Source organism: Rousettus aegyptiacus, unplaced genomic scaffold (genome assembly GCF_014176215.1).
Source record: "Rousettus aegyptiacus isolate mRouAeg1 unplaced genomic scaffold, mRouAeg1.p scaffold_m13_p_12, whole genome shotgun sequence".
Lineage (NCBI taxonomy): Eukaryota > Metazoa > Chordata > Mammalia > Chiroptera > Pteropodidae > Rousettus > Rousettus aegyptiacus.
In genome coordinates, this window is record NW_023416287.1 from 20500018 (window position 1) to 20523418 (window position 23401).

At 52.5% G+C, this 23401-nt stretch overlaps 1 protein-coding gene across 1 annotated transcript; it reads right to left on the bottom strand.

The window, feature by feature from the left end:
- Positions 1-1305: 1305 nt before the first annotated feature.
- On the bottom strand, positions 1306-16198 carry MYLK2 (myosin light chain kinase 2). Its single transcript, XM_016148798.2, has 13 exons — positions 16147-16198; positions 15589-15671; positions 13709-14058; positions 12507-12805; positions 10798-10903; positions 10119-10212; positions 7852-7961; positions 7627-7768; positions 4498-4568; positions 4246-4374; positions 3518-3670; positions 3237-3369; positions 1306-2250 (listed from the first exon to the last, which is right to left on the bottom strand). The coding sequence occupies exons 1-13, from the start codon at positions 16196-16198 to the stop codon at positions 2170-2172; spliced, it is 1803 nt and encodes a 600-aa protein (XP_016004284.2). The 3' UTR covers positions 1306-2169.
- Positions 16199-23401: the final 7203 nt, after the last annotated feature.

A 23401-nucleotide genomic window follows, 5' to 3' on the forward strand; every position in this document is an offset into this window, starting at 1 on the left:
AGCTGGCAGGTGGCAGGCGGGCGGGCAGGCAGGAATCCACGGCCGTGGGGGCCTTGTCCATAGGCACCAAGAACCCGAACTGGGCTCCCCAGGGCCCCTAAGCCCTGCCTGCAAGCCTAGCTAGGCTTAGACCCTGAGTCACCTGCCCGTGTGGCACTTGCTGCAGCAGGACTCTGCACTTACCTGCTATAAGAGAGAAGGGGCAGCGGTAAGGACCCTGGCCTCATCACCCTCAAGGCCACTTTCATGGATGCAGGGGAGGGATGGGATGAACTGTCATGGTCTTGAACTGTGGCCAAGACTAAGATTCTCAGGAGGCAGGCAGTATAGCAGTTAAGAGCATGGACTCTGGGCCTAAACTGGGTACAAATTCTGTCTCTGCCACTGACCAAACTATAAGACCCTGAGCCAGTGACTTACCCTCCATGAGGCTTGGCTTCCACATCTGAGCAATGGACACAACACAGTGCCCACTACGCACGGTCACTGTGAGCTGTGGACGTGATCCTGAACACACAGAGCTGGGCCAGGGCCAGCACCCAGCAGGTGCTCAACGCAGCAAACTGCTGTCACTGCTATTCCTGCGGGAACCGATAGAGATGCCCCCGGAGGCAGACCAGATGCCCCACTGAGGCCAGTCCCACTTCTGACAGTTGCCCTCACAGCCCCAAAGGCTGTACCCTATTAGGGTTAAGCTCTTGCCCTGGGTGGAGCCCCCTCCTCCAAACGGCAGGCCTGGGCTGAAGGCAGGTTGTAGTCCAGCAGAGAACAGCTCTCTCCTGAGGCTTTCTGGGAGTCCCCCATCACTGTGGGCCCAGCAAAGACCCTGCCTTCTACTTATACCCTGTTCTGGTGAGAAGCAGGGTGGGCTCATGAGCACAGCCCTGGCTCTAGGAGACAGAAGAGTTCATTTCATGCCCCAGCTTCTGACTCAGTGAGTAGCCTTCAAGTTCCTTTCCCTCTATGAGACTTAGTTTCCCCTCTGTAATAGGAATAATAATCATATCTACCTCATAACTTTTCTGTGAAGAGTAAATGTGTTAATATACATACGAGCTCTTAAGTAGAGCCAGGCACACAGTAATCATCCAATAAATGCCAGCTAGTGCTGTAACTTCTCACAGTTGATGAAACTGAGGCACAAAGTAGGGAAGATCATGCACTGGGCAGTCTGGCTCCCGAGACTGTACTGGTGACTACCACACTGTGAACTGACTGATGTCACTAAAGCGCTTGGCACACAGTAGCTCTAGATGAACGGAGGTGATATGCGACTTTACCCAAGTGAGTGCAGAGGGAAGGAGGCCACATCCAACCTGTACATTTATTTACAAGGCACAAGCTGAGAGCAGGTTGGGAGCTGCCCCCTGGCCTTCTCACTCCTCCTAGGCCTGCTGACTCCATCATCTGAGGCCATGAGTGACCTCTGGGACGGGGTCCTGGAGTGGCTGGGTTAAGCCAGCTTGGCCCTCAGGCATGCTCGGGGGTGGTCTCTGGTGTCCCCTGGTCCCCTCCCCTTCCCCTCATCCAGGCCTGGCTGGGCGTCCTCTCTCTCACACCAAGTTCCTGTGTGTTGGTGGTCGCAAAGAAGGTAGGCGGGGGCTAGGCTGGGCCAGATGGAGTGCACTAGGCCTTATCTGTTGGGAGTGGGGAGGCGGGTGGGGACAAGGAGGTCCTCTTTCATAAAGCCGGCTCTGTCTCCCCTGACAGCTGGGCCTCAGGAGTTGGCTTTGCTGCCTTCCTGCCCCACCAGGAGTCTCCCATCCACACCCACAGGAGCCCCCCACACTGGGACCCCAGCCCTCTCACTTTAGCTGGGAGCAAGACCAGGCCAGGGATGCCCAGGTGGGGCCAAGCAGGGGTCACCAGGGCAGCAGTTCCAAGAGGGGGAGCCTGGGAGGACACGCGTCTGGGCTGTGGCTGATGGGCCAACAGCCCTGTCTGGGAAGGCGTTAGCAGGATAGATTCAGGCTACATCCGAGGCGGCTCATGTCGGGGAAGCAGTCGCTGCAAGGAGGCATGGGGAGCCCCGAGCCTCCCAGCCTGGCACGGCCTTGTCCTGGCCAGCCCACCCTGGGGTCTGGCCCATCTGCTCTGGCCGTCTGGGCTGTGTGGCCTCAGCCCCGACCCACCGTGTGGCTGTGTCCAGGCTTCAGCCACTCCTGGGGCTCAGACCCCCAGAGCCATCAATGCCCCTGAGCTGCTGATCTTCTTGAAGCGGTTGGCAGCGCTGACAGCAATGAAGTTTCTCTGAGGGATGAGGGAGAGAGGGGTCCCAGTCAGCATCAGGGAAGGATGAAGCTGTGGACCGCTGAGCATCTCCTAAGGTCCCCTTCACTCCAGGAGGGCCAGATGATGGGGAGGGTGCAGTGCCCAAAATAGCCACAGGAGGCGCCATGGCATTGCATCCTCCAGGATGCCTTCATTCAACAGGTTTGTCAGCAGAGACCTGAATACCGCTCTGCTCAAAATACTCCGATGGCTCCTATTTCACTCCAAGTAAAAGATAAAGCCCTCGCCATGGCCCACGAGTCCCTCCACATGCGGCCTCCTGCTCTTTCCACCCTCATCTCTCCCACTCCCTTGCTCATCCCACCCCAACCGTGCTGGTTTCCTACCTGTTCCTCACACTTGCCAGCCACGCTTCTGCCTCAGGGCCTTTGCACTACTTGTTCCCTCTGCCTGGGACACTCTTCCCCCAGTATCACACCGCTCACCTCTCGCTTCCTTCAAGACATCGTGCACATGCTCCTTCTCAGAGAGCCCTCCCTGACCACCTCTTTACAACTACAAGCTCTCCTCTGGCACCCCTGACCATCCTTATTTTTTTCTAGGCCCCTTTCTTAACCCCTATTAAGAACTCTCCACTCCCTACCAAAAGTAAGTCCACAAAGACTGAAATCCCCATCTCCTTTATCCACTGGTATGTCCCCAGTGCCTAGAAGTAGAGGCTCAATAAATATTTGTAAAATGAAGGGAGGAAGCCTGTGATGAAGTCAGAGACCTTTTCCTGAGCCGAGCCCCAGATGGATGCCCCTCCTCAGGGTGGAGGAGGTGGGCGGAGGGTCAGGAACCAGCCCAGGACAAAGGGAGAAAAGTCAACCCTGTTTTCCAGACAAGGCCAGCCCTGGTCAACAGAACCTGCCAAAGCAGGGCTGGTGGGGCCTAGGATCTGGTGCCAGGAGCTCTTCCCGCCTTGCAGCCCCTCCCTCCCCCAACCCCCAGCCCAGCAATACCTTCCAACGCCTTTTCATGAGGTATTTCTTAAGCAAGATCTGGGACTTGAGGCGTCGATTACAGCGCTTGGCTTTCTCTGCCAGGTTGTTGAGCCAGGGGTGGGCGAGACACTGGGCAGCGCTCATGCGGGCCCTGTGGGGAGGGGGTAGCAGGCAAGAGTGGGTGACATGCCCATGAGGCACCAGAGTCCAGCTGGCCTCCAAGCCCAGTTCCCACCCTGCCTGCACATGCATGCACTGGGCTCTCACACACAGGGTTCACATCCTACGGTGAACCTCACCCCTGGTCCTTGACGATGAGGTTGGAGACAAAGTCTTTGGCCTCATCTGACACAGCCTCGAAGGTCTCCTCATCAAAGTACCAGTTCCCAGATAGAACATTGTTTAGGGTCTCTGTGTCATCATCTCCCAAGAAAGGGGAGAGGCCGCTCAATCTGGAGGGAGGGGATGGCAGGGGGCAAGGAGGTGAGATTGGAGATGCTGAGTCACCTTTAGGGGTTTGGGGGAGTGGGGGCAGAACCTAAGAGGCAGCACCATGTGCTGAAAAGACCCCCAGCCTCTTGAGTGGGACAGACCTGAGTTTGAATCTGGCTGGGTGACCTTGGGCAAGTCACTTCCCCTCTCTGAGCCTCACTCTTCTCATCTGTAAAATGGGCATAATCATCCCAGCTTCCCAGGGTTACAGCGAAGAAGAGGAATAGTGAATGCACAGAAAATGTCCACTACCCCTCTGCCCCTCTGACCCTCAGACCCGCCTGTTCCAGAGATCTGCTGTCCAGAGCCCTGGGCTGGGATACTATGCCTTTAGGGACCTTGGTTTCTCCCTCTATACAACAAGTACAAAGTTCCCCTTTCCTGGTTCTCCCTAGCACTCCCAACCCCCAGCAAACCCCTGACTGAGCAGGTGGTGAGGTGGGACCACCTCACCAGAACCCCAAGGCCAATCTTGGCCTCGGCTGCCCACCCAGGTGCCCCAACCCCAGGAACACCATGCTTCCTCGGGGCTCACAGCATGTAGGTGATGACCCCCATGCTCCACATGTCTGTCTTATCGGAGATTTGGTCGTAATTCACCACCTCAGGTGACAGGAACTCTGGGGTCCCAAAATTCACCTTCAGCTTCTCATTGGGGTTATACCTAGGGGTGAGACCAAGAGCTCAGAACACAGATCCCAGCCCATTCGCAGGCACCTCCACCCTTGCCTTGCCCCCTGCCCTCCTCAGAGGCTTGCCTTGCCCTCCCCACCCCCCTAGGCGGTACCTCCGTGCCAGGCCGAAGTCAATGATCTTCACCAAATGGCCTGTGGTGTTGACGCACAGGATGTTCTCTGGCTGAGGAGAAGGGTGGCCTGGATTGGCCTCTGACCTGGCTCACCCTCCCTCCCCTTCCAGGTCCACCCACGTCCCAGGCTCCCTGAGCCAGAGGCCCAGGCTGCCAGAATGGGCAGCCCATCTGAGACCCTCAGACCCGCCTGCTCCAGGCACAGATGACAATCCCAAGGGCCCGAGAGGGACTCAGAGAAGGCCTTGTAGCACAAGGCTTCTGGCTGGGTTCAGGTTGGATTTCCCTTCATTTAGGGCCATCAAAGAACAAAAATGTTCCAGCAATTCCAAGGACAGCAAAACAAGCCTTCAGAGGCCCATTCAGGGCCGCCACCAGGTACATAGAACTCCAGAGACCATAGAAAGAAAACACCATTTCAGGGCTCTCAGAGGAAGCCTCTTGGAAACAGAGGGGCTTCACACTGCTTCCGGCGTGCTCTGCGATGTGCCCGTCTTATCTCCCCAGTTAGGGATGACAGCAACATCTACAAAACGTCAGGCCCTGTGTCCGTCACTTTCCATGCGTTAACTCATCAATCTTCCCAACAGCTCTACGAGGCAGAGGCTGTCACCATCCATCCTCATTTCACAATTGAGAAAACTGAAGCTCAGACACAGAAGTAACTTGGCTGTAGTCCCCTAGCAAGTAAGTGATGGAGCCAGGACTAGACCTCAGGACCGTCTGACTGTCAGAGGTCTCCTGACATCACTCCGCCTGTCACTGGCCAATGGGGACCCACAGTGAACTCTACAGGGTGGAGACTGAGGCAGACAGGACACTTGTGGGTTGGCTCTTCCAGGATGAGGACCATCTTCCTCCAGCTCTCTTGCTCCCCACCCTCAGTGTTTAACAGGTAGGTGTTTAGCTGAGGCTCCCACAATCCTGCGCTCCAAGCACAGGTTAGCATATGAATGAAGTTACTGCGAGGCTAGTCCCTCCCCACTCTAGACCTCCATTGCCTCTTAATATAACATAAAGACACAGAACAAATCTGAGGTTACAGGGCAGAAACATCTTAAGTAGTTAACAATGGTTAAAAGACAGGAGATTTTGCACGAACACCCTGATATCCTGATTGTCAGCACCTCCTGAAACACCAGAAGCCCCGGCCACACAGCCACATGTTGCTTGAGTGAGTTGCCTCTGACCCCTGAGTCTGGGCAAAGGTCCTCCAGTTCCCCCAGGCCTCCACTGCCCCGACATATCCTTTAATTTAGACTTCATCTGGGCTCTGTGGGCATTTGATTGGAGGCCCTTAACAACATGCTTCCTGAAGGCCCTTTTCCAACCAATGCGTTCACTCAGAGCAGGACACTAATGGTGTCCCACCAAAACAGGGAAAGAAAAGAAAAGTCCTGGGGTATAATTGTTTGGGGAAACAAGACAGACTCAGATCTGTTGGAGGACACGAGACTTCCCGAGAAGCCCCGGCCGGGGAAATGGTTCACCTAACTTATTCGACAGTGATGCCCTTTTTTGATGAAAAACTTATCACTATCCTGAAAAAAAAGAACACATGTTTTAGAATACAGAGACTTAAGGCTGAGCTTCTTCCCGGAGCATTGCATTTTCACTGGGGACCCTGCTTTACCCTGAAGAGATTGACTTTTCCTGGGGAATGGCAGGCCTCCAATGCCATAGTGCTGTCCAAAAACTCAGGGGTCACCCTTCCTTTCTTTCCTTCCCTCCTCCTCCCTTACCCCAACCCAAACCATCAGCAATCAGAAAGGCTCTGCTTTCAGAACTATCCACGGTCTGGCCACTTCCCATCCCCCCAACCGCCTCTGGTTCCAGCTCCACCATCTCTCTCCTGGCTTATTACAACAACCTCCTCAATTCCCTCTGCCGTCTTGGCCCCGCTGAAACCCATCTCTTTGCATCCCCACCTTCTCCCTTGTCAGTGGGGATGACAGAAGCACACCTGACCCAGTGGGTTGTTGGGACGGGTGCTCACTCAGAGCTGCAGGATAGGTGTGGCCAGCAGCAGCAGCAGCTCCCTGGCCCACTTCAGACCTCTAACACTCTGGTCTTTGCCGGCTTCCCCAATTTCGCCTTGTATGTCTCCTCATTAATTTCACGTACTTTTCCATAACACTTTTAACAGTTTAAAATGATCTCTTTATGGAGGTCTGTTTCCCCCACTAACCTGCAGGCTCCTCGGGGTGGGGCGGGCCCTTCCCCATCCTCACTGCCTGTGCCTCCCGCAGCAGCACACTAGTTTTTATCAAAAGAACGAATGCAAGAACTGTCAGCCTTGCTGATGGGCGCCAACCCACCTCGGTGTGCACATTTCATCTCCATTTGCCTTGCCACCTATCCCACAAGCAGTAACACCTGCGGTAAGGCAAGGCGGGGAGCAGCCCGCACTCACGCTGCTCCGGCCTGCTCCACACCATGGCCCACATCACTGAGTTCCAGAGCTCCAGGCAGATACCACCAGTTGATTATGAAATCTATCGCTCCCCCTTTTTAGTTGCTATGTGCAAGGTACCGAGCAAGGTCAGAAGAAGGATATAAATATTCTTGCTGCAATGACACTATACTTATTAATTTGTTTTTCTGACTCCCCTTTTGGAACGTAAGCTCACAAAGGCAGACATTTTGATCTATTTTGTTCACCCCTGGATCTCCGCCACCTAGAACACTGCCTGGCATGTAGTCGGCCCTCAACAAATATTTGTTAAATAAATGAATAAACACTCAAAGTGCCTCTCAGGGCCCAGCACAAAGGTAGTAGGTGCTTTTGCAACACTTATTAGTAAGTTCTGTGTAGGAGGCACTGCGCTTGGGGTTCACAGGGCTGCACAAGACCCTTTCAACAAGTACGTAGTACTACACTAGAAACTCCTAAAGGCTGGGACCTTTTTTTTTCTGTGTTCTCTGTTTGTACCCTGACTCCTGATACTTAGTAAGTGCTCAATAAACCCTTTCTGAATCTACAGATGGCAGGATGGATGCAGGAAGAACAGGAGGAATGGGAGGACGGAGGGATGGCTGGTTGCAACACCGATTTCAAGTGGTCAGATGCTGCTCCTGACCCCTCCCGGGAGGCCCCAGCCCCAATACCTTGAGGTCCAGGTGCAGAACACTCATCTTGTGCATGAAGAGGATCCCATCGCAGATCTGCCTGACAAACACCATGGTGTCCACCTCGGTCAGCTGATAATCCTCATCCACAATCCTCTCGAAGAGCTCGCCGCCCTCGATGCTGCGTGCACAGACCCCTCTACAGGCTGCTTCTGGGCCTCTGACACCCCCACCCAGCCCCCTGCCCCCACTGCTGACACTCACTACTCCATGAACAGGATGATCTCATGCGAGGTCTCGATGGCCGCATACAGCTGGATCAGATTACGGTGGTTCAGCTGGTTCATAACCTCTATCTCGAGCATCACCATTTCCTGGGGAACCAAGAAGTCAGGAGTACATCCAAGCATCATCACTGCCTGCTCTCCATCCTCCATACCCACGCCCTTCACAAGACCTTGCCTGGACCACTGCCCAGCCTCCTGCTCGCAGGCCTCCTTGCCTCTCACTTCTCCCCAACCCCCAACCCTACGTCCTCACCACCCCAAGTCATTCCTGCTGGGACACCATCCCTTTGCTGATCTTTCTCTCCTCTTCCTGACTGAACAATGGGATGCCCGAGGGCCCAGTCCTCTTTGCTCATCATTCCCCTCCCTATACTCTCCCTGGGCATTCCCCTCAAGCCCCATGACTTGACATTCCATCCAAATGTGATTGATCTCCAAATACATATCTTTGCCTCCGAGCATTCCCTTGAACTCCAGACCCCCATATCTCCAATCACTCAACCGCCTTTTCCTTTAGATGTCTAATAGGCATTTCAAATCTATTATGTCCAAAATTAAACCCTTGATACCATCCTTTCTCCACAATTGAGTTGCCCTCAGCTTGACCATCGGCAAAAGGAAATCACTCTTCACCCAGGTGTGCAGGACTGAAAGTTAGGAGCTATCCCAGATTCCTCTCTTATTCTTGCTTCCTCACACCCCACATCCAATCCATCAGTAAATCCTTTGACTCTACCTACAAACTAGATTACAAATCCAATAATTTTTCACCTCCTCCACCACTGTCTTCCTAGCCTAAGCTGCTATTATTTGTCATTTTCAGAAAGTTTATAACCCATTGCAAGCTATTGGTAGCTTGAAATCAGCTGTGGTAAAAATATTTATGCCATGGAAATTGGCAAATACTACAAATCAGGTCTCTCCCTAAACTTTCCCCCAGAGAACTGTATCAACGCCCAAACTGTTCCATTTCTCCCAGTATTCCATTCCTTCTTTCACCTTATGTACGTGCCTCAGAGAGGCCTAACCTCGCCCAGCTATCTGAACGGCATCCATTAGCTCCATGTTTGCTGTCCCTTACCTGATTTTATTTTTCTTCCTAGTATTTCTCAGTTCCTGACACTATGATTTTTGTTTTGTTTTGTTTTGTAGCTGTCTGTTTCTCTTTTCTAGCATGTCAGCCCATGAGGACCGGGATTTTTTTTAGTTCTCTGCCATGTCCCCAGCACCTTGCACAATGAAAATTGCTCAATAATTAATTAACCAATACCTGCCTCCAATTAATTTACGCAGCACATATGAATTGAGTACCCATGCTGAGCCAGGTCCATGATAGAGACCTGGGGACCCACAGTCAAGACTATGGATCCAGGGCTTGTGAAGTGGAAGAGGCAGAGGAAGACAGGGTCATATAGAAAATACATGCCTTCCAAATGTGCTTGGAGCCATGATGGGAGTTCAGAGCTGCAGCACTCTGGAGCTGCTTCTCATACTTTAAGAGGCTCCAGGCCTCTTAATGTGCTGTGGTCTCACTTCTCAGCTCTCTCTTCCTCAACTCAGAGGGCCTCAGCAGCTGCCTGCTATCTCCAGTGCTCAGGTCTTTCTTCCCACAGTCCCCTGTGCTTGAAACTCTCTTCCCTGCCTTCTCCACTAGAAAACGGCTCCTCCTCCGTCACAGCCCCTCCTTTGTCCCTTCCTTACTGCCTCCATCCTAACTTTCCTAAATTATAGCTCACCACACCAAGTGGCTAGGTTGTCATTACACCTCACACACCTACCTACCTCATTCATTCATTCATTCATTCATTCATTCATTCAACACGTCCTGCTTTCGGCCTCCTCTGAGCCCAGGCTGGGCGCTGGAGGCAGAGATCTAGACCAGACCTGTTTCACCTTGGTGTTCCCTGAGGGTGGGGTCCACATTTGCTTCATGTCGAGACCTCCAGTGCCCAGCACAGGGCCTGGCCCAGAGCCTTCACTTATCAGGGTTTGCTGAATTGAACTGAACAGAGTGCATAAATATTCTGTGCCTACAAGGGGAAGTCCCCAGGATAAGTTCACTACTTGAGGTTTCTGGTTCATGGTTAGGGGCATTGGGCCCCTGTGGTAGGACTGTCTATCTGTCCATCTGGTGCAGACACATGGGTGGAGGGAGGTGAGAGGCACCCACGCCAAGGATCCCCTGCCCCTTTGGATAGCCAACACACACACACACACACACACACACACACACACACACACTACCTTGTCTTTGGGTGTCTGTTTCTTAATGACCTTAGCCGCCAGCTTGAGGCCTGTAGCTTTCTCGGTGCAGGTACAGACTGCTCCAAATTTGCCGCTGGAGAGAGAAGAGGTTGGGAATTAGGGGGTTCCCAGGGGCACATGGCTGGGGGCCCTGTGCTCTGTTCTCATCTGGATCCCCTGTGAGATGGGAATGTTCACCCCAGCCAACCATGACTCCCTTTCGAAGTTCTACTGCAGGGACAATGACTGAAACCATGGAAATGGGAAGGACAGGCTTTTCTGAAGGGTGGCCCCTGAGGTGACAACTCACATGCTTGTGTCAGGTAGTGGCCCTGGGACTTTGGGCCCGAGGAGAGGGTGCCTTCAGGGTTTTTTACAAAGCTGGAATCATCCTGAGGGGGTCAGTGTGGTGCCTGAAACTGAGACAGGAAAATACTGTGTGCTTCCTATGGGGAACACTGAATAACCAATGGTGTGTGTGTGTGAGTGACAGTGACACGAGTATACATCAGCCACGTGACAGCTTGTACAAGACAGGTGTGACTACTAGAAACAACTGCGTCCTCGTGGGTCATATCCAATGCAGTGTGGCTGGGCCTTGCATGGGGAAGATGTGAGGCCCCAGGGAATTCGATGCTCTCCTGCCCGTGGGCCAGGGGTTCGGGGTCCCAGCTCTCACCCGCCCAGCGTCTCCTTGGAGTTCATGCTGAACTGACTATTGACGTTTCCGGTTCTCAGCTCCACGATGCGGTGGGGGAAGGGGGCCGGGGGTGGGGGGCAATCGTCTGGAGAAGCAGAGCAGAGCCATCACAGTCAGTGCCAAGAGCCGCTGCAGAATCACCCTAGCACCACCCCCTCCTGCCTCGCCTGGGCCCATCCCGGGAAATTCACTGAGTGATACCTTGGGGGACAGGGGCTAGGGAGCTCAGTTTCCAATTTCAACTCTGCCACACAGTGGCCTTGGGAGGCCTCTGCTTCTGACAGAGGGGGGCTCAGTTGCTCTTGGCATAATAATGGGGCTGGCTGATTGGACTTCTCTGACCCACATTATAAGGCATGAAGATTCCACCCCTAGCTATCTTCATTGTCGTTGGGGGGTGAAAAAAAATCAACTATAACGGTGAGTGCCAGATAGGGGTTACTATGTCTGATGGCGTAGGTGATGGGACCTGACTACCACCTTCTCTAATAACACCACAAGCTGGCTCGACACTCAAAATGGGTGTCCAACCTGGGTATAGCCCAGGAACCTGGGCGAGGCGGGGGAAGAGGGAGGGAAGGAGGCAGGAACGGCGAAGTTTGGTAGGGAAAGGCTGCCACCTAGTGACAACCACAAGGAACAGCTGGCCTTGGCCGCCAACGGGCTGAATCATCTGGAATGGAACCCTCTTTATAAATAGCAAGAGGCGGCAGGGAAGCCGGGCTGGTGATAAATCAGACGGCCCTTAGAGGTTGTTCAGGTCCCGTCACCCTAACGATGTGATTTCTGGAAGGGGCGGAGGTCTCTGCGGCTGCTCAGGGGAGGAGGCACGTCTCCTGGCTGCCGCCCAGCCGCCGGGCCCTCCCGCCCTGGCTGGGTGGCACCGTGCCGCTCACCAGGCAGGTTGGCGGGTCTCCCAGGGCACCTCGGCCTGGAGGGGGGTTGTCAGGACATTCTGGGCTCTCCTGACCCCATCTCACCCCACCCCCAGCCCTGCCGCACCCCTGCTCAAGCCCTTTCCCTGGTCACCTAGCCGCCAAGCTCACGCATGCTCGGTGGCTCCCTCCAGCTCGCTGAATAAACCACAGCTCCTTGTCTGATCATCAATCAGTTAAAGCCGCTTCACAATCCTGCTCCATCTCACGTGCCTACCTTCCTTTGCCAGTGCTCCCACACATAGACACCTGTGTTCCTCAGCTCTTGAACCCTCTATAGTTCCCATGACCCTCCCCACCTTGTTCAGGATATATGTAGTTTGACTACCAAAGCCTGGCCTTTGAACCCTTCTACAGATGGACTTCAAATTCCGCTGTCTAGAGTGTTGATGTTGCTCCTGTAACCTGCCTAACTTTTCTCAAACCCTATTTTGGCCAAAGTCGAAGGAAGTCAAAAGTGAGCTCTGTAGTCAGGCTATCCTGGCAGGTTCAAATCCTGTCCTAGCTATGGATTTGGGGGTGCTCACTCCATTTACTTTTTTCTGAGCCTGTTTTCCCATCTATCAAAAGGGACTGGGAACTCGTGCTTCCTGGAGCTGTGTGGCGCTGAAATGAATCCGCCTGGGTGAGGCATGGCTCAGAGCAGTTTAGTCCTCTAAACTAGGAGACGTGGGGAGCCCCCTTTCCTACTCACTCAGCCCAGGAAGCCCCAGACCCACCTCATTCCCCCACCCAAGCCCACCCCTGGCCTACCCAAAATCTGGAAGCAGTCCTCCTCCCTGGCTGTGAGACAGAGGTCCTGCCCCACCTCCAATCTCTCAGAGGGCACAGCCTGGAACTCGATCCCCCTGGAGATGTCCCCTTGCACCTTAGCCTGGTCAGCCTGGCCTGAAGCCTGCTCTCCTGCTTCCTTCTGGCTGCCTCCCAGGATATTCTTCTCTCCTGCTGCCTTGGCTGGCCCAGGTTCCATGGGGTCGGGGGTCATGGGCACCCCTTCAAAGATGAGCTCGGATGCCTCATTTGGGGGCTTCTGGGCCAGCGGCTTCTCAGGGCTAGAAGGTGAGAACACAGAGGTGACGCCCTTAGCAGCCGCAGCTCCGCCACAGCCTCCAGCAAGTCTCAATGCTTCCAGAGCCTCATCTGTAATCTGGAGCTAAACAGCCCTGCCTCCCTACCACAAATGCGTGGGGTAATGCATCCAAATTCACCTTATACAAAATCAAGGGATGTTAATAATACCATAAATGTCTATGGTCATTATCTTGACTATCAACACACTAATACATCATTAAAAACTATTAATAGGATCGTTGATATGGTTAGTCATTATGTGGATGTAATTAGAGAGATTACGTAGCTCTCGATTCATAAAAATTGTTCCAATGCAATTGCTAATAATACATAATTCAAACTAACATAGTGTTATTATAATATATAATATATCAATAATGACCTCACTAATATGATTAGCACTTAGCTAAGTATACTTGATTGCATAAGACTGGTGCTTTATTATGAAAAGTATTAGTAAGTCGTGAAACTATTAGTAAAGATTTACCAATCTAGTTATTAGTCATCTTTCCATGTTCTACTGATACTTACATTAAGAAAAGGGGTTATCCTTTCCTCCTGACATCTTGGCCCCGCCCTCAGCTAGACCCGAGTTCATGGAGTAAGGGGAACTCTGGACTCCAGGTGTCTAGGGAAAAGGAGTTCTGCCTAGGTGGTCTTCGAGGACCTCTCCTGCCTGACATTCCTGGCTTCTATGAACTGTCACTGGTTTCTGGTAGGGGACAAGAAGGTAGGGCCAATGCCCAGGACAAAGGGAGCGGAACATCAAAACTACCAAATCCAGCATGGAATGTGAAGAGCAATTCCCAGGAGCAAAGAGCTCAACATGACCCCTGGAGACAGAGCCTAGGACCCCTCCCCACCCCCAGGCAGAGAGCATTCACCTGGAAATGACGGCAGGACAGCTGGGGCTGTGCAGAAAGGCAGGGGAGCCCCTCCTGGCCACCGCTTGGTCTTCTGCTGCCTTCTCCTTGCCTGCCTTGAGCTCTCCGGGGTCCTGGCTGCCTGAGGTCCCCTGCTCTTCGTTGGGCTTCTTGACAGCAGCCTCTGCTGTTAAGGTTGGCTGGGGTAGGGCTGCTGGCTGCCCCACACTGCCCTCCGCAGGCCCCCTACCCAGGTTGCTTTCTCCCTCTGGATCCTGGCTGCTAGTTAAGGATTGGGCCAGGGCACTATCCCCTTTCTCTGGGGCAGGGGCTTTGGCACCTTTCTTCAGGATGGGTGGACCAGATTCTTTCTTGGGGTCTGGGCGGCCAGATTTTTTCTTTGGGTCTGAGGCGCCAGATTCTTTCTTCGGGTCTGAAGGACCAGTTTCTTTCTTTGGGTCTGAGAGACCAGTTTCTTTCTTTGGGCCTGGGGGGCCAGGTTTTTTCTTTGGGTCTGGGGCACCAGGCTCTTTCTTTGAGTCTGGGGAGCCAGATTCTTTCTTTGGGTCTGAGGGACCAGTTTCTTTCTTTGAGTCTGAGGGACCAGTTTCTTTCTTTGAGTCTGGGGGAACAGATTCTTTCTTTGGGCCTGGGGGGCCAGGTTTTTTCTTTGGGTCTGGGGCACCAGGCTCTTTCTTTGAGTCTGGGGAGCCAGATTCTTTCTTTGGGTCTGAGGGACCAGTTTCTTTCTTTGAATCTGAGGGACCAGTTTCTTTCTTTGAGTCTGGGGGAACAGATTCTTTCTTTGGGCCTGGGGGGCCAGGTTTTTTCTTTGGGTCTGGGGCACCAGGCTCTTTCTTTGAGTCTGGGGAGCCAGATTCTTTCTTTGGGTCTGAGGGACCAGTTTCTTTCTTTGAGTCTGGGGGAACAGATTCTTTCTTTGGGCCTGGGGGGCCAGGTTTTTTCTTCGGGTCCGGGGGGCCAGTTTCTTTCTTTGAGTCTAGGGGGCCAGATTCTTTTTCAGGGCCTGGGGGGCCAGGTTTTTTCTTTGGATCTGGGGCACCAGGCTCTTTCTTTGAGTCTGGGGGGCCAGTTTCTTTCTTTGAGTCTAGGGTGCCAGTTTCTTTCTTTGAGTCTGGGGGGCCAGATCCTTTTTCGGGGCCTGGAGGGCTAGGTTTTTTCTTTGTGTCTGAGGTACCAGGTTCTTTCTTTGGGTCTGAGGGACCAGTTTCTTTCTTTGGGTCTGAGGAACTGGCTTCCTTCTTTGAGTCTGGGGAGCCAGTTTCTTTCTTTGAGTCTGGGGGGACAGATTCTTTCTTTGGGCCTGGGGGGCCAGGTTTTATCTTTGGGCCTGGAGGGCCAGGCTCTTTCTTTGAGTCTTGGGGGCCAGGTCCTTTCTTAGGGTCTGGGGATCCAGATTCTTTCTTTGGGTGTGGGGGGCCAGTTTCCTTCTTTGAGTCTGGGGGGCCAGAATCTTTCTTGGGGCCTGGGAGACCAGGTTCTTTCTTGGGGTCTAGGGGCCCAGATTCTTTCTTTGGGTCTGTGGGGCCAGGCTCTTTCTTTGAGTCTGGGGGTCCAGTTTCCTTCTTTGAGTCTGGGGGACAAGGTTCTTTTTCAGAGTCTGGGGGGCCAGGTTCTTTCTTTAAATCTGGGGGTTCAGGTTCTATCTTAGGGTCTGGGGCCCCAGATTCTTTCTTTGGGTCTGGGAAGCCAGGCTCTTTCTTCGAGTCTGAGGGGCCAGTTTCCTTCTTTGGGTCTGGAGATCCAGGTTCTATCTTTGAGCCTGGGGAGCCAGGTTCTTTCTTTGAGTCTGGGGGGCCAGATTCTTTCTTGGGTTCTGGGGGAATAGGTTCTTTCTCTGGGTCTGGGGGAACAGGTTCTTTCTCTGGGTCTGGGGGAACAGGTTCTTTCTCTGGGTCTGGGGGGTCAAGATCTTTCTCTGTAGCTGGGAGGTCTTCGCCTGCTGCACCTTTGGGTGCCTCGTCTGCAGAGAAGGTGAGACACCAGTCAGGATCTATCCTCACCCTCCTCCTTCCCCAGCCAGGCTGGCCAGAGGCCCATTCTGGGTCCAGGTCCCCACCCAGGCAACAGTTTGCAAATGCTTGTCCCACTGAGCTTCTGGGGCCACTTGATGGGCTCTAAAGATGAGCTGTCAGAATCTTGGAGGCCTGTATGGGAGGCTTCCGATCCTCTGAGGAGCCTGGATGCCCCCTATCTCTTGCCCTATGTTTATGTGCCATCCATGGGAGCTTCATATTTTCCCAGTCTCTCCTGGAAGGGATCCATATAGGCCCTTGACCCAGCTCAAACCTATCCAGAGATAATTCTGATTTCTGGGTCCCCCATGCTCCATACAAAGAGGCCTCAGGCACAGAACTCCCACTGAGGGAGCGGCCCAACCCTGGATTCAAACACCCCTTCCCAAGCTCCTCCCTCCGTCTCCTGCCCCAGCTTGGCACCTGTTGATGAGTTCTGGATTCCCAGCTCGGCTGCTCCGTTTTCTGTCGCCATGAGGTAGGGAGGCGTGTGCTTCTGCTTGTCTAACTCAAATCTTTCCAGCTGCAGAAAGAAGCATGAGGTGTGTCAGGCTGTCGAATTCCTCCTCTTTTCAGGCTGAGAGGAGGCCAGGGCCAGCTGACTGAGGGGGAGAGAGGTACCTGGAGCAGAGAGGGGCAACCTGGTGGCTGTCCGTTTTGCAGCGGCTGCCCAGGAGAAGTCCTGGGGCAGTTGTAAGGGATTGGACCGGTGGGCAGAGGCGGAGGCAGGGGTGCAGGCAGGGTAGGCGGGGACGGAGGAGAGGATCTCTTACACCAGGGGCCATGCAGCTCGGACTGCCACCACCTGTCACTCTTGGCCCCTGTTCAGAGGACACAGCATTCTTCCCACGGACTGACTAGGGGGGTGGGGATGGGGGTGGGGGGCAAAGTGGTGTTGGAACAAGCAGGAAGAAAAAAAGGAGGGGGCACCTGGGGCCCCAGGGGAGTAGGCTTTTCCCAGGCCTTGACTTGGGATCAAGGAGGGGGCCTAGAATAAAAGGGGCCCTCAGGCAGGGCCGAAGGGAAAAACTATGCCTAGTCTGGGTGTTAGCTCTTTCTACCTGCATGATACATCTCCCAGGGCCCCCCAGAACCTAGTTAGAGCCATGCAGGCCCAGAAATAATCACCCTGACCCCAATGCCCAGCTCTGTGTCCATGAGCCCTGTCCCTGGCAACTGGACCTAGTTGGAGCATCTTTGGTAAGAAATTGTCTCGGGCGCACTTGCTCAACATGCCAATGGGCTTGAAAGCCTTTTCTTTTGAAACTGTCTTTTTCCTGGGCTCCTGGGGAGTTGGAAGCTGCCCCAAGAGGCTATGGGTGATGCTTGGTGCTTCAGTGCCACTCCCTTGAGCTGCTCCAGGTCTCTCCAAGGACCCCCCTGGAAGGAGGGGGCTAATGGAGAGTCTTTTCCAAGGATCCCCCATCACAGCGGTGCCCCAGGGGCCGCTCCAGCCAAGGTGTTCGGGCGGAGATGTAGTGAGGTGTGATCCAAAGGGCTTTCCATCACCCAGAAGCCGTCTGCCCTGAGCCTTTCTCTGAAAACTAGCCAAGCCGAGTGTGGTGGAAATAGCTGTAGAGTGGGTGTCTGGGTTCAGGTCCCAACTGTAGCAAGCCTCAGCCCCTCTAACTGTCAAATGGAGGAGAGAACCTCCGGCCCTCAGATGGGAAAAAGGGGAGAAATGACTTGAGAATGCAACATGTCTAAACAATTGGAAATTATGTCACAGCTGTAAAAAAGGGGTGAGGAAGTTGTGAATAAACTGATATGAAGCAAACGCCAAAGTGGAAATCAATCAATCAATCAATCAATCAATACAGCAAGCCAGGTGCAGAATAGAATGTAGAGTATGCTATTATTTGGGCAAAAGGGAGGTAAAATATACAATATTTAATATAACCATATATGTAATAATACATAAATTTTTACTTTTTATACAGAAGAATTTTTCTGGCAGGATAAGCAAGCAATAGGCCCAGAGGTAGGAGGAAGACAAACGTCTACCCTTTAACGTTTTAACTTGAATCATGAACTATGTGAACTGATTACTATTCAAAATGAGTAATTTTTTTTTTTTTCTGTAAGTAAATGTTGGGCAGGTTGGTAGAGGCTGGCGAAAACCAGAGCTGGAGCTCCTTCTCCAGGCTTGACGATTTTTGTTCTGCCTGGTCCACCCTCCTGACCTGGCCCTCCCCTCCTCCATTGCTCTCTGTCAAGGTCCAGTTGACAGCCTGCCTCTCCTAAGAAGCAAAAATAACAACTAATGCCTATGTAGTTAGTACTCGCCGCATGTGCCAGGCCTCGTTCTAAGCGCTCTTGTGTAGATTCACAGATGTGATCTTCAGAACAAACCAATGAGGTAGGTACAACTATAGGGAAACTTGGGCACAGAGAGGTTAAGTAACTTACCCTCAGCCATCTGGCTTGTAAGGGATCTGAACCCAGGCTCTCCAAAGGGAAGGGAGCTCCCATTTTTTGAGTACTTGCTATTGTTATTAGCTTTATCCATATTGTCTTAAAACATCATCTTGATAATAACTCTGTGGGGAGCTTTCATCTTATTTTCTAGTTAGTGATAGGATCAAAAGAATGAGTAACTTGCCCAAAGTCTGAGTAACTTGACCAGAGTCGCTCCACAAGGAAGGGAGTTGAGCCAGAAATATCCTTCTTCACAGCCCAAAGTCTCTTTCTACTGTAAAATTTCCCAGCCCGTGCCTTGTCCCCCACTCCTCTCTGGGGTCTCATAGCATTCTGAAGGTTGAAATGCTCCCTGTCCATGCCTATTTTGGGGAGGCCCTGGCCCTATTTGGTCATCCCCACAGCATGTTCTGGTTTAGCTTGAAATGTTGGCTCCCTCTCCTCCGCCCTCCTTCAACTCCAAGTTGACCCCACTATTGACACCGTCTGGGAGCCCCTCGAGGGCAGGGGCTGTATGTTGTTCACACACATCCCTGGCACAATGTGTACTTGCAAGTCAGTGTTTGATGAATGACTAGCAAGGATCTGAACAGGGTTTGCGGATTACTCTGCTATAATGACCCCTGCTGACACCTTCTTGTTATCTGTGTGATTGTCAATACAACTCATGTATTGAGTGAGTGCCCACTAAGGGCCAGGCCCGACTCTACCAAAGGCTTCACCCCCGATCATTGGTCCTCACAAGGGACTCGAGGAACCAAATGACTCCAGGGGACCATTTTAGTGGCGAAGAAACCGATGCTGAGAGAGGGTAAGAGGCTTGTTCCTAAAGCCAAGCAGCAATTAAGTAGCTAGCTTCAAATTCCCCAGATTCATATTGAAAGCCATCTACCGATGAGACCAAAATCCAGGCCAGGACAACATAAATGGCTTGATTTGCTGCCTTTGTCACCGTTATATTTCCCAAATAAGAACTAGCATTTCTTGAACTCACGTAAATAGGCCAGACCCTGGGTAAGCAACTCCGTGAATTCCTTCCATTTAATTCTGACGATATGGGTAGTGGTTAGCTCTGTCAGTGGAGCTGAGACTAATACCAGGCTTGGGCAAATGCCTTTGCTGTTTCCTCATATCTAGGACAAGCACCTTCCTCACAGGGGTGGGTACACAAGGCATTCTGAACAATGCATGGGTACATAGTAAATGGTTTATAAATGTCAGCTATTTCTACCCCATTTCACAGATGTGACAGGAAAACTGGGTCACAGAGCAAACTCACAGAGTTGGGTTTGAACCAAGGCTCAGCTCATCACTACTCTCTGTCCCATGGCCTCTCTCCCAGGGTAGCTGGGAGCATTTAGTGAGCACATATATTAGAGTGCTTGGCACAGTACCCGTGGCACTGTGGCGTACGTTGTGGGCACACCAGGTAGAGAGCTCAGCTGTCCCTGCAGGCTTCTCCGTGGTCCCTCCTGCTGGGATGAGAGACTGGCTTGATTTTGGGTCCACAGGATTGCCTCAGCTTGCTTGCCACCTTGGCTGAGCTCAGCTTGGCCAGCTGCTCCTGGGAGTCCCCAGGCTTCTGCTCAGTGCTCCCTTGGAGGCACGACGGTGGGGCACAGGAAACTTCCTCCACCCAGCTGGAGGCTTCTTGAGCCCCTGCCCACCCTTAAGAAGGGGCTTTCCTGCCCTGCGCCAGCAGCGCAGCCACCCTCAATGCTTCTACAGGGGCAGGGCCAGAAGTGGGCAATGCCAGGACCAATTAAACCCGCCAGGGGAATTAAGGTCAGCAGGATGCAATTATGCCTGTTGGATTTAACAAGGCAAGTGGGAAGGTATCTCCAGCCAGAGTTCACGGCTCCTTAGGCCTCTTGCCCTGGATGGCTCTGCACTTCGGAAGCCTGGGCTCCCAGGCTCACCCATTCCTGAGAGGATTCCTTGGGAGTGGAAGGGTTAACTCCAGCCGGGAACTGCTTCCCTGGCTCCAAGGAGGAAATTGATCCAGCCAAGAGGCTTTTAAAATGACCTGCCCAGAGGAGACATTTCCCGGCCTGACCCTCTCTCCTTGCTCGCTGTGATGGAAAATCTGGGGAGTTGAGCAATGACCTCCCTGATTCCAAAGAGAGCAGCCAAGTCCCCTCACAACTTTTCTTTGGTTCTGGTATGGGCACCACTCAGGGCTGTTTTCGCCAGTCCTCTCCCACCTGGGGCCCCCGAGCCCGAGGCCTTGGCAGTGCCTCTCAGGCATCTGGGAAAGCCTGCGATCAGGCTGCTGTCCTTATAGCAGACTCTTTTCTAGGCTGGTAAGCAGAGCTCTGTGGACACTCTGTGTGGCCAATTGGACATAGATTTCTCTGGAAGCTCAAACGACACACTGTTCTGTCCCGGAATTACAGAGCTTTATTGCTAAGATTATTTACTGAGTGTTCTTCTCTCTGGCAAGGACTAAACTGGTCACTTTGGGGACAGAGAGATGGAGTTGCAGAAAAGCTATAGAATCACCACATAGTGCATTTTAGGTGAAAAAAAAAAAGCGATTGTAAAATCATTCATGAAATGGGATCCTTTTTTGTTAAAAATATTTATAGAGAAACTGTCAGAGGGATAGAAATATATACATTAGCAGGTGTAGAAGTACACATGGTTTTTATTCTTTGGATTTTGCAGATTTTTTTGAAATGACCATTGGTTAACTGAGATTAATAAATAATTCAAAACATATTAATGTGGACAGATTTCTATAATTCAAGACAGAAAATGATCAGAGCTACGCATGAAATATAAGACACCATGAGATTTCAGAGGAAGGGACTATGATCAAGGATGACTTCTCAGCCAAAGGCACAGGAAGCTCAGGCTTCCTCAGTACCCAGGCCCCAGAGTTTGCTTAAAATGAAGACTCCTTCTCAGGGGGCCCCAGGAATCTGTCTCTGTCACCTGCATTTCAGGTAGTTCCCATGTCAGAGGGCCAGCTTTGATGCACTCCTGATAGCATCCCGCTGGTGCAGCCGGTGGTGATTTCAGGACATACATCCTTCTGGAGCTCTCTGGGCTATGCTTCTCAACCATGACACACAGAAGAAATGTCTCAAGAGCTTTCATAACTCCCACAGCCTGGGCCCCTCCTGAAATCAGAGCAGTTCAATCAGATTGTTTGGAGGTGGGGCCCCAGCTATGGGTATTTTTTAAATCTCCCCAGAAGATTCAGATGCACAGTCAGGGTAGAGAGCCTCTGCTCTGAGGCTCTCCCGGGGCCGGAACATCACCCTGTTTCCCTGGAATGCCTGTGTGTGCTGTCCCAGAATCTGGGGCTCTGGGGGATGCAGACGTCAGCTCAGAACCCACAGGAACCACAGCAGTCAGCACTGTACCCCAGGGCCCCTGTACAAAAGGTGCTATTAACAGTAATAGCTGCTCGTATCTGCTGTGTGTTTTACCATGTGCCAGACACAGATATGGGATCCTTTAATTTCATAGCAACTTTACAAGGTAGGTACTATTATCACTCCCATTTCCAAGAGGAAACTGAGGCACAGAGGAGTAACGCCCAAGGTTTAAGAGGTATTCAATTCTGGGGCCAGAATTTAAACCCAAGCCGTCTGGCTCAGAGGCCTCACACATATTACTCTGTACCACAAAGTAAATGCCTGTTGAAAAATAAATTCGTGAGTGAAGAAGACTGTCACTCACCAATTTGGTAGCCCCAGGGCCTGACAGTAGGTGCTCTGTAAATGCTGGTGAATAAATGTTCTTACTTTGGTAGGGCCCTGGGACCACGGGCACCCAAGACCAGCCCCTCCACTTTTTCTCCCTCTCCCCCATCTCAGCCCAACTTCCCTGCAGCATAAACAGCAAAGTCAAAAATAGCCATCTAATGACGACAGGGGAACAAGGTCATCTGAAAATTGCCCACGGCCACTGGATACCTCCCTATAGGATCAAGTAGCAGGAGGGTACCCCAGGCTGGTGCAGCTGTTCCAAGAACAGGAAATGTCCCAGGAGCAGACTTGGAAGCACTAAGGCAGGCAGGCCCGACGGGGGTGGGGGACAGACACAAACACATGGAAGAGAAGCAAGACCTAAGAGCAGAGTAGGGACCCGAGAGCGGAGAGTAATTCAACTTTATCGGCACCAGAAGTCCCTCCATTCACATGATCCCAGGAAACGGCTCAAAAAGCGGGGAAGGCGTGTTCCGTCCCCTTGCACAGGCCGGCTTCCCCGCCCACCAGGGTGCTATTTATAACACTCCAGGTCCGTTTGCTAAACTGAGTTACCATAAGAACCAGGGGGTGCGTGGCAAACTGAGTGGTTGCTGGGAGTAGAGGCCCTGCGTGGGATGCTGCGGGTGCCCAGATGAAGGATGAGGAGTGGGCCGGGCGAAACACCTCCTGGCTGCAGGCGCTTGGCGCTCTGACCACCTTGGCGATCGCTCAGGCCTGCTGAGGCTTGTGACTTAACCGACTGGCAGCTACCACATCCCTGACAGGAACCCAAGCATCCGGCACGGCCTGAGGAGATGCCTGCTGTCTGAAACTGAGGAGGACCTGCCTTCGGCCTCTGGGGAGCTTAGCTGGAGGTTCCCACAGCAAGGTCAAGAGTTCAGCGCAGGCCCCAGCCCCAACAGCCACCTTCACAGAAACTTGCTCTTAAGTCCCAAGTTGCTGGCCCTGGAGGGTGACAGAAACAATTTCTTCTTTACCCAAGGGTCTCTGATCAAGTCACTCAATTCTAAAATGAGCCAGGAGAGCACAAATGCCCATGTGACCTCCTCTCTGAGGTCCCCCTGTTCCTTTTGCTGGTTGGTAACTAGCAGCTGCTGGCCTTGTCCTGTTAGCTTTGGGTAAACAGCAGGGGCTTCCGGAAACCCCTGGCGAGAGAGAACCCCCACCCCCCTACAGCTGACTCTACTCGGATGCAACTGATGTGGTAGGAAGGGCACTTGAGGACAGAGAGGCCTGGATTCGAATTCTGACTTCACCGCTTAACTAGCATTTTAAGTTTTGGAAACTTAACTTTGAGCCTCAGTTTCTTCTTCTGTCATGACTTGTTGGAAGGACATAGGGAAAAGCATTCTTCCATCTTCAGTCCAGTTATAAAGTCTTGGTTAAGGAGATAAATACTTACTGGACAAACTCAGTAGCTCTCCTGTGTAACATGAACAGTCTGCACAAAAGGACTCCCTAGGGAGCTATGGCGGAAAGCGGTGTTCTTCCCCTTCAGACTGGCTTGTCTGGCTGGGCACTGAGGGCCACAGGAGAGA

What these genes read in the sequence shown, in the direction of transcription:
- MYLK2 (XM_016148798.2), bottom strand. Translation starts at nt 16,198, where the DNA reads ATGGCGACAGAAAACGGAGCAGCCGAGCTGGGAATCCAGAACTCATCA. An exon ending in AATCCAGAACTCATCAACAG is followed by an intron (nt 15,672 to 16,146) that starts GTGCCAAGCTGG and finishes CCTTCTCTGCAG; the next exon opens with ACGAGGCACCCAAAGGTGCA. An exon ending in TTCTGCACCTGGACCTCAAG is followed by an intron (nt 4,569 to 7,626) that starts GTATTGGGGCTG and finishes CCTTCTCCTCAG; the next exon opens with CCAGAGAACATCCTGTGCGT.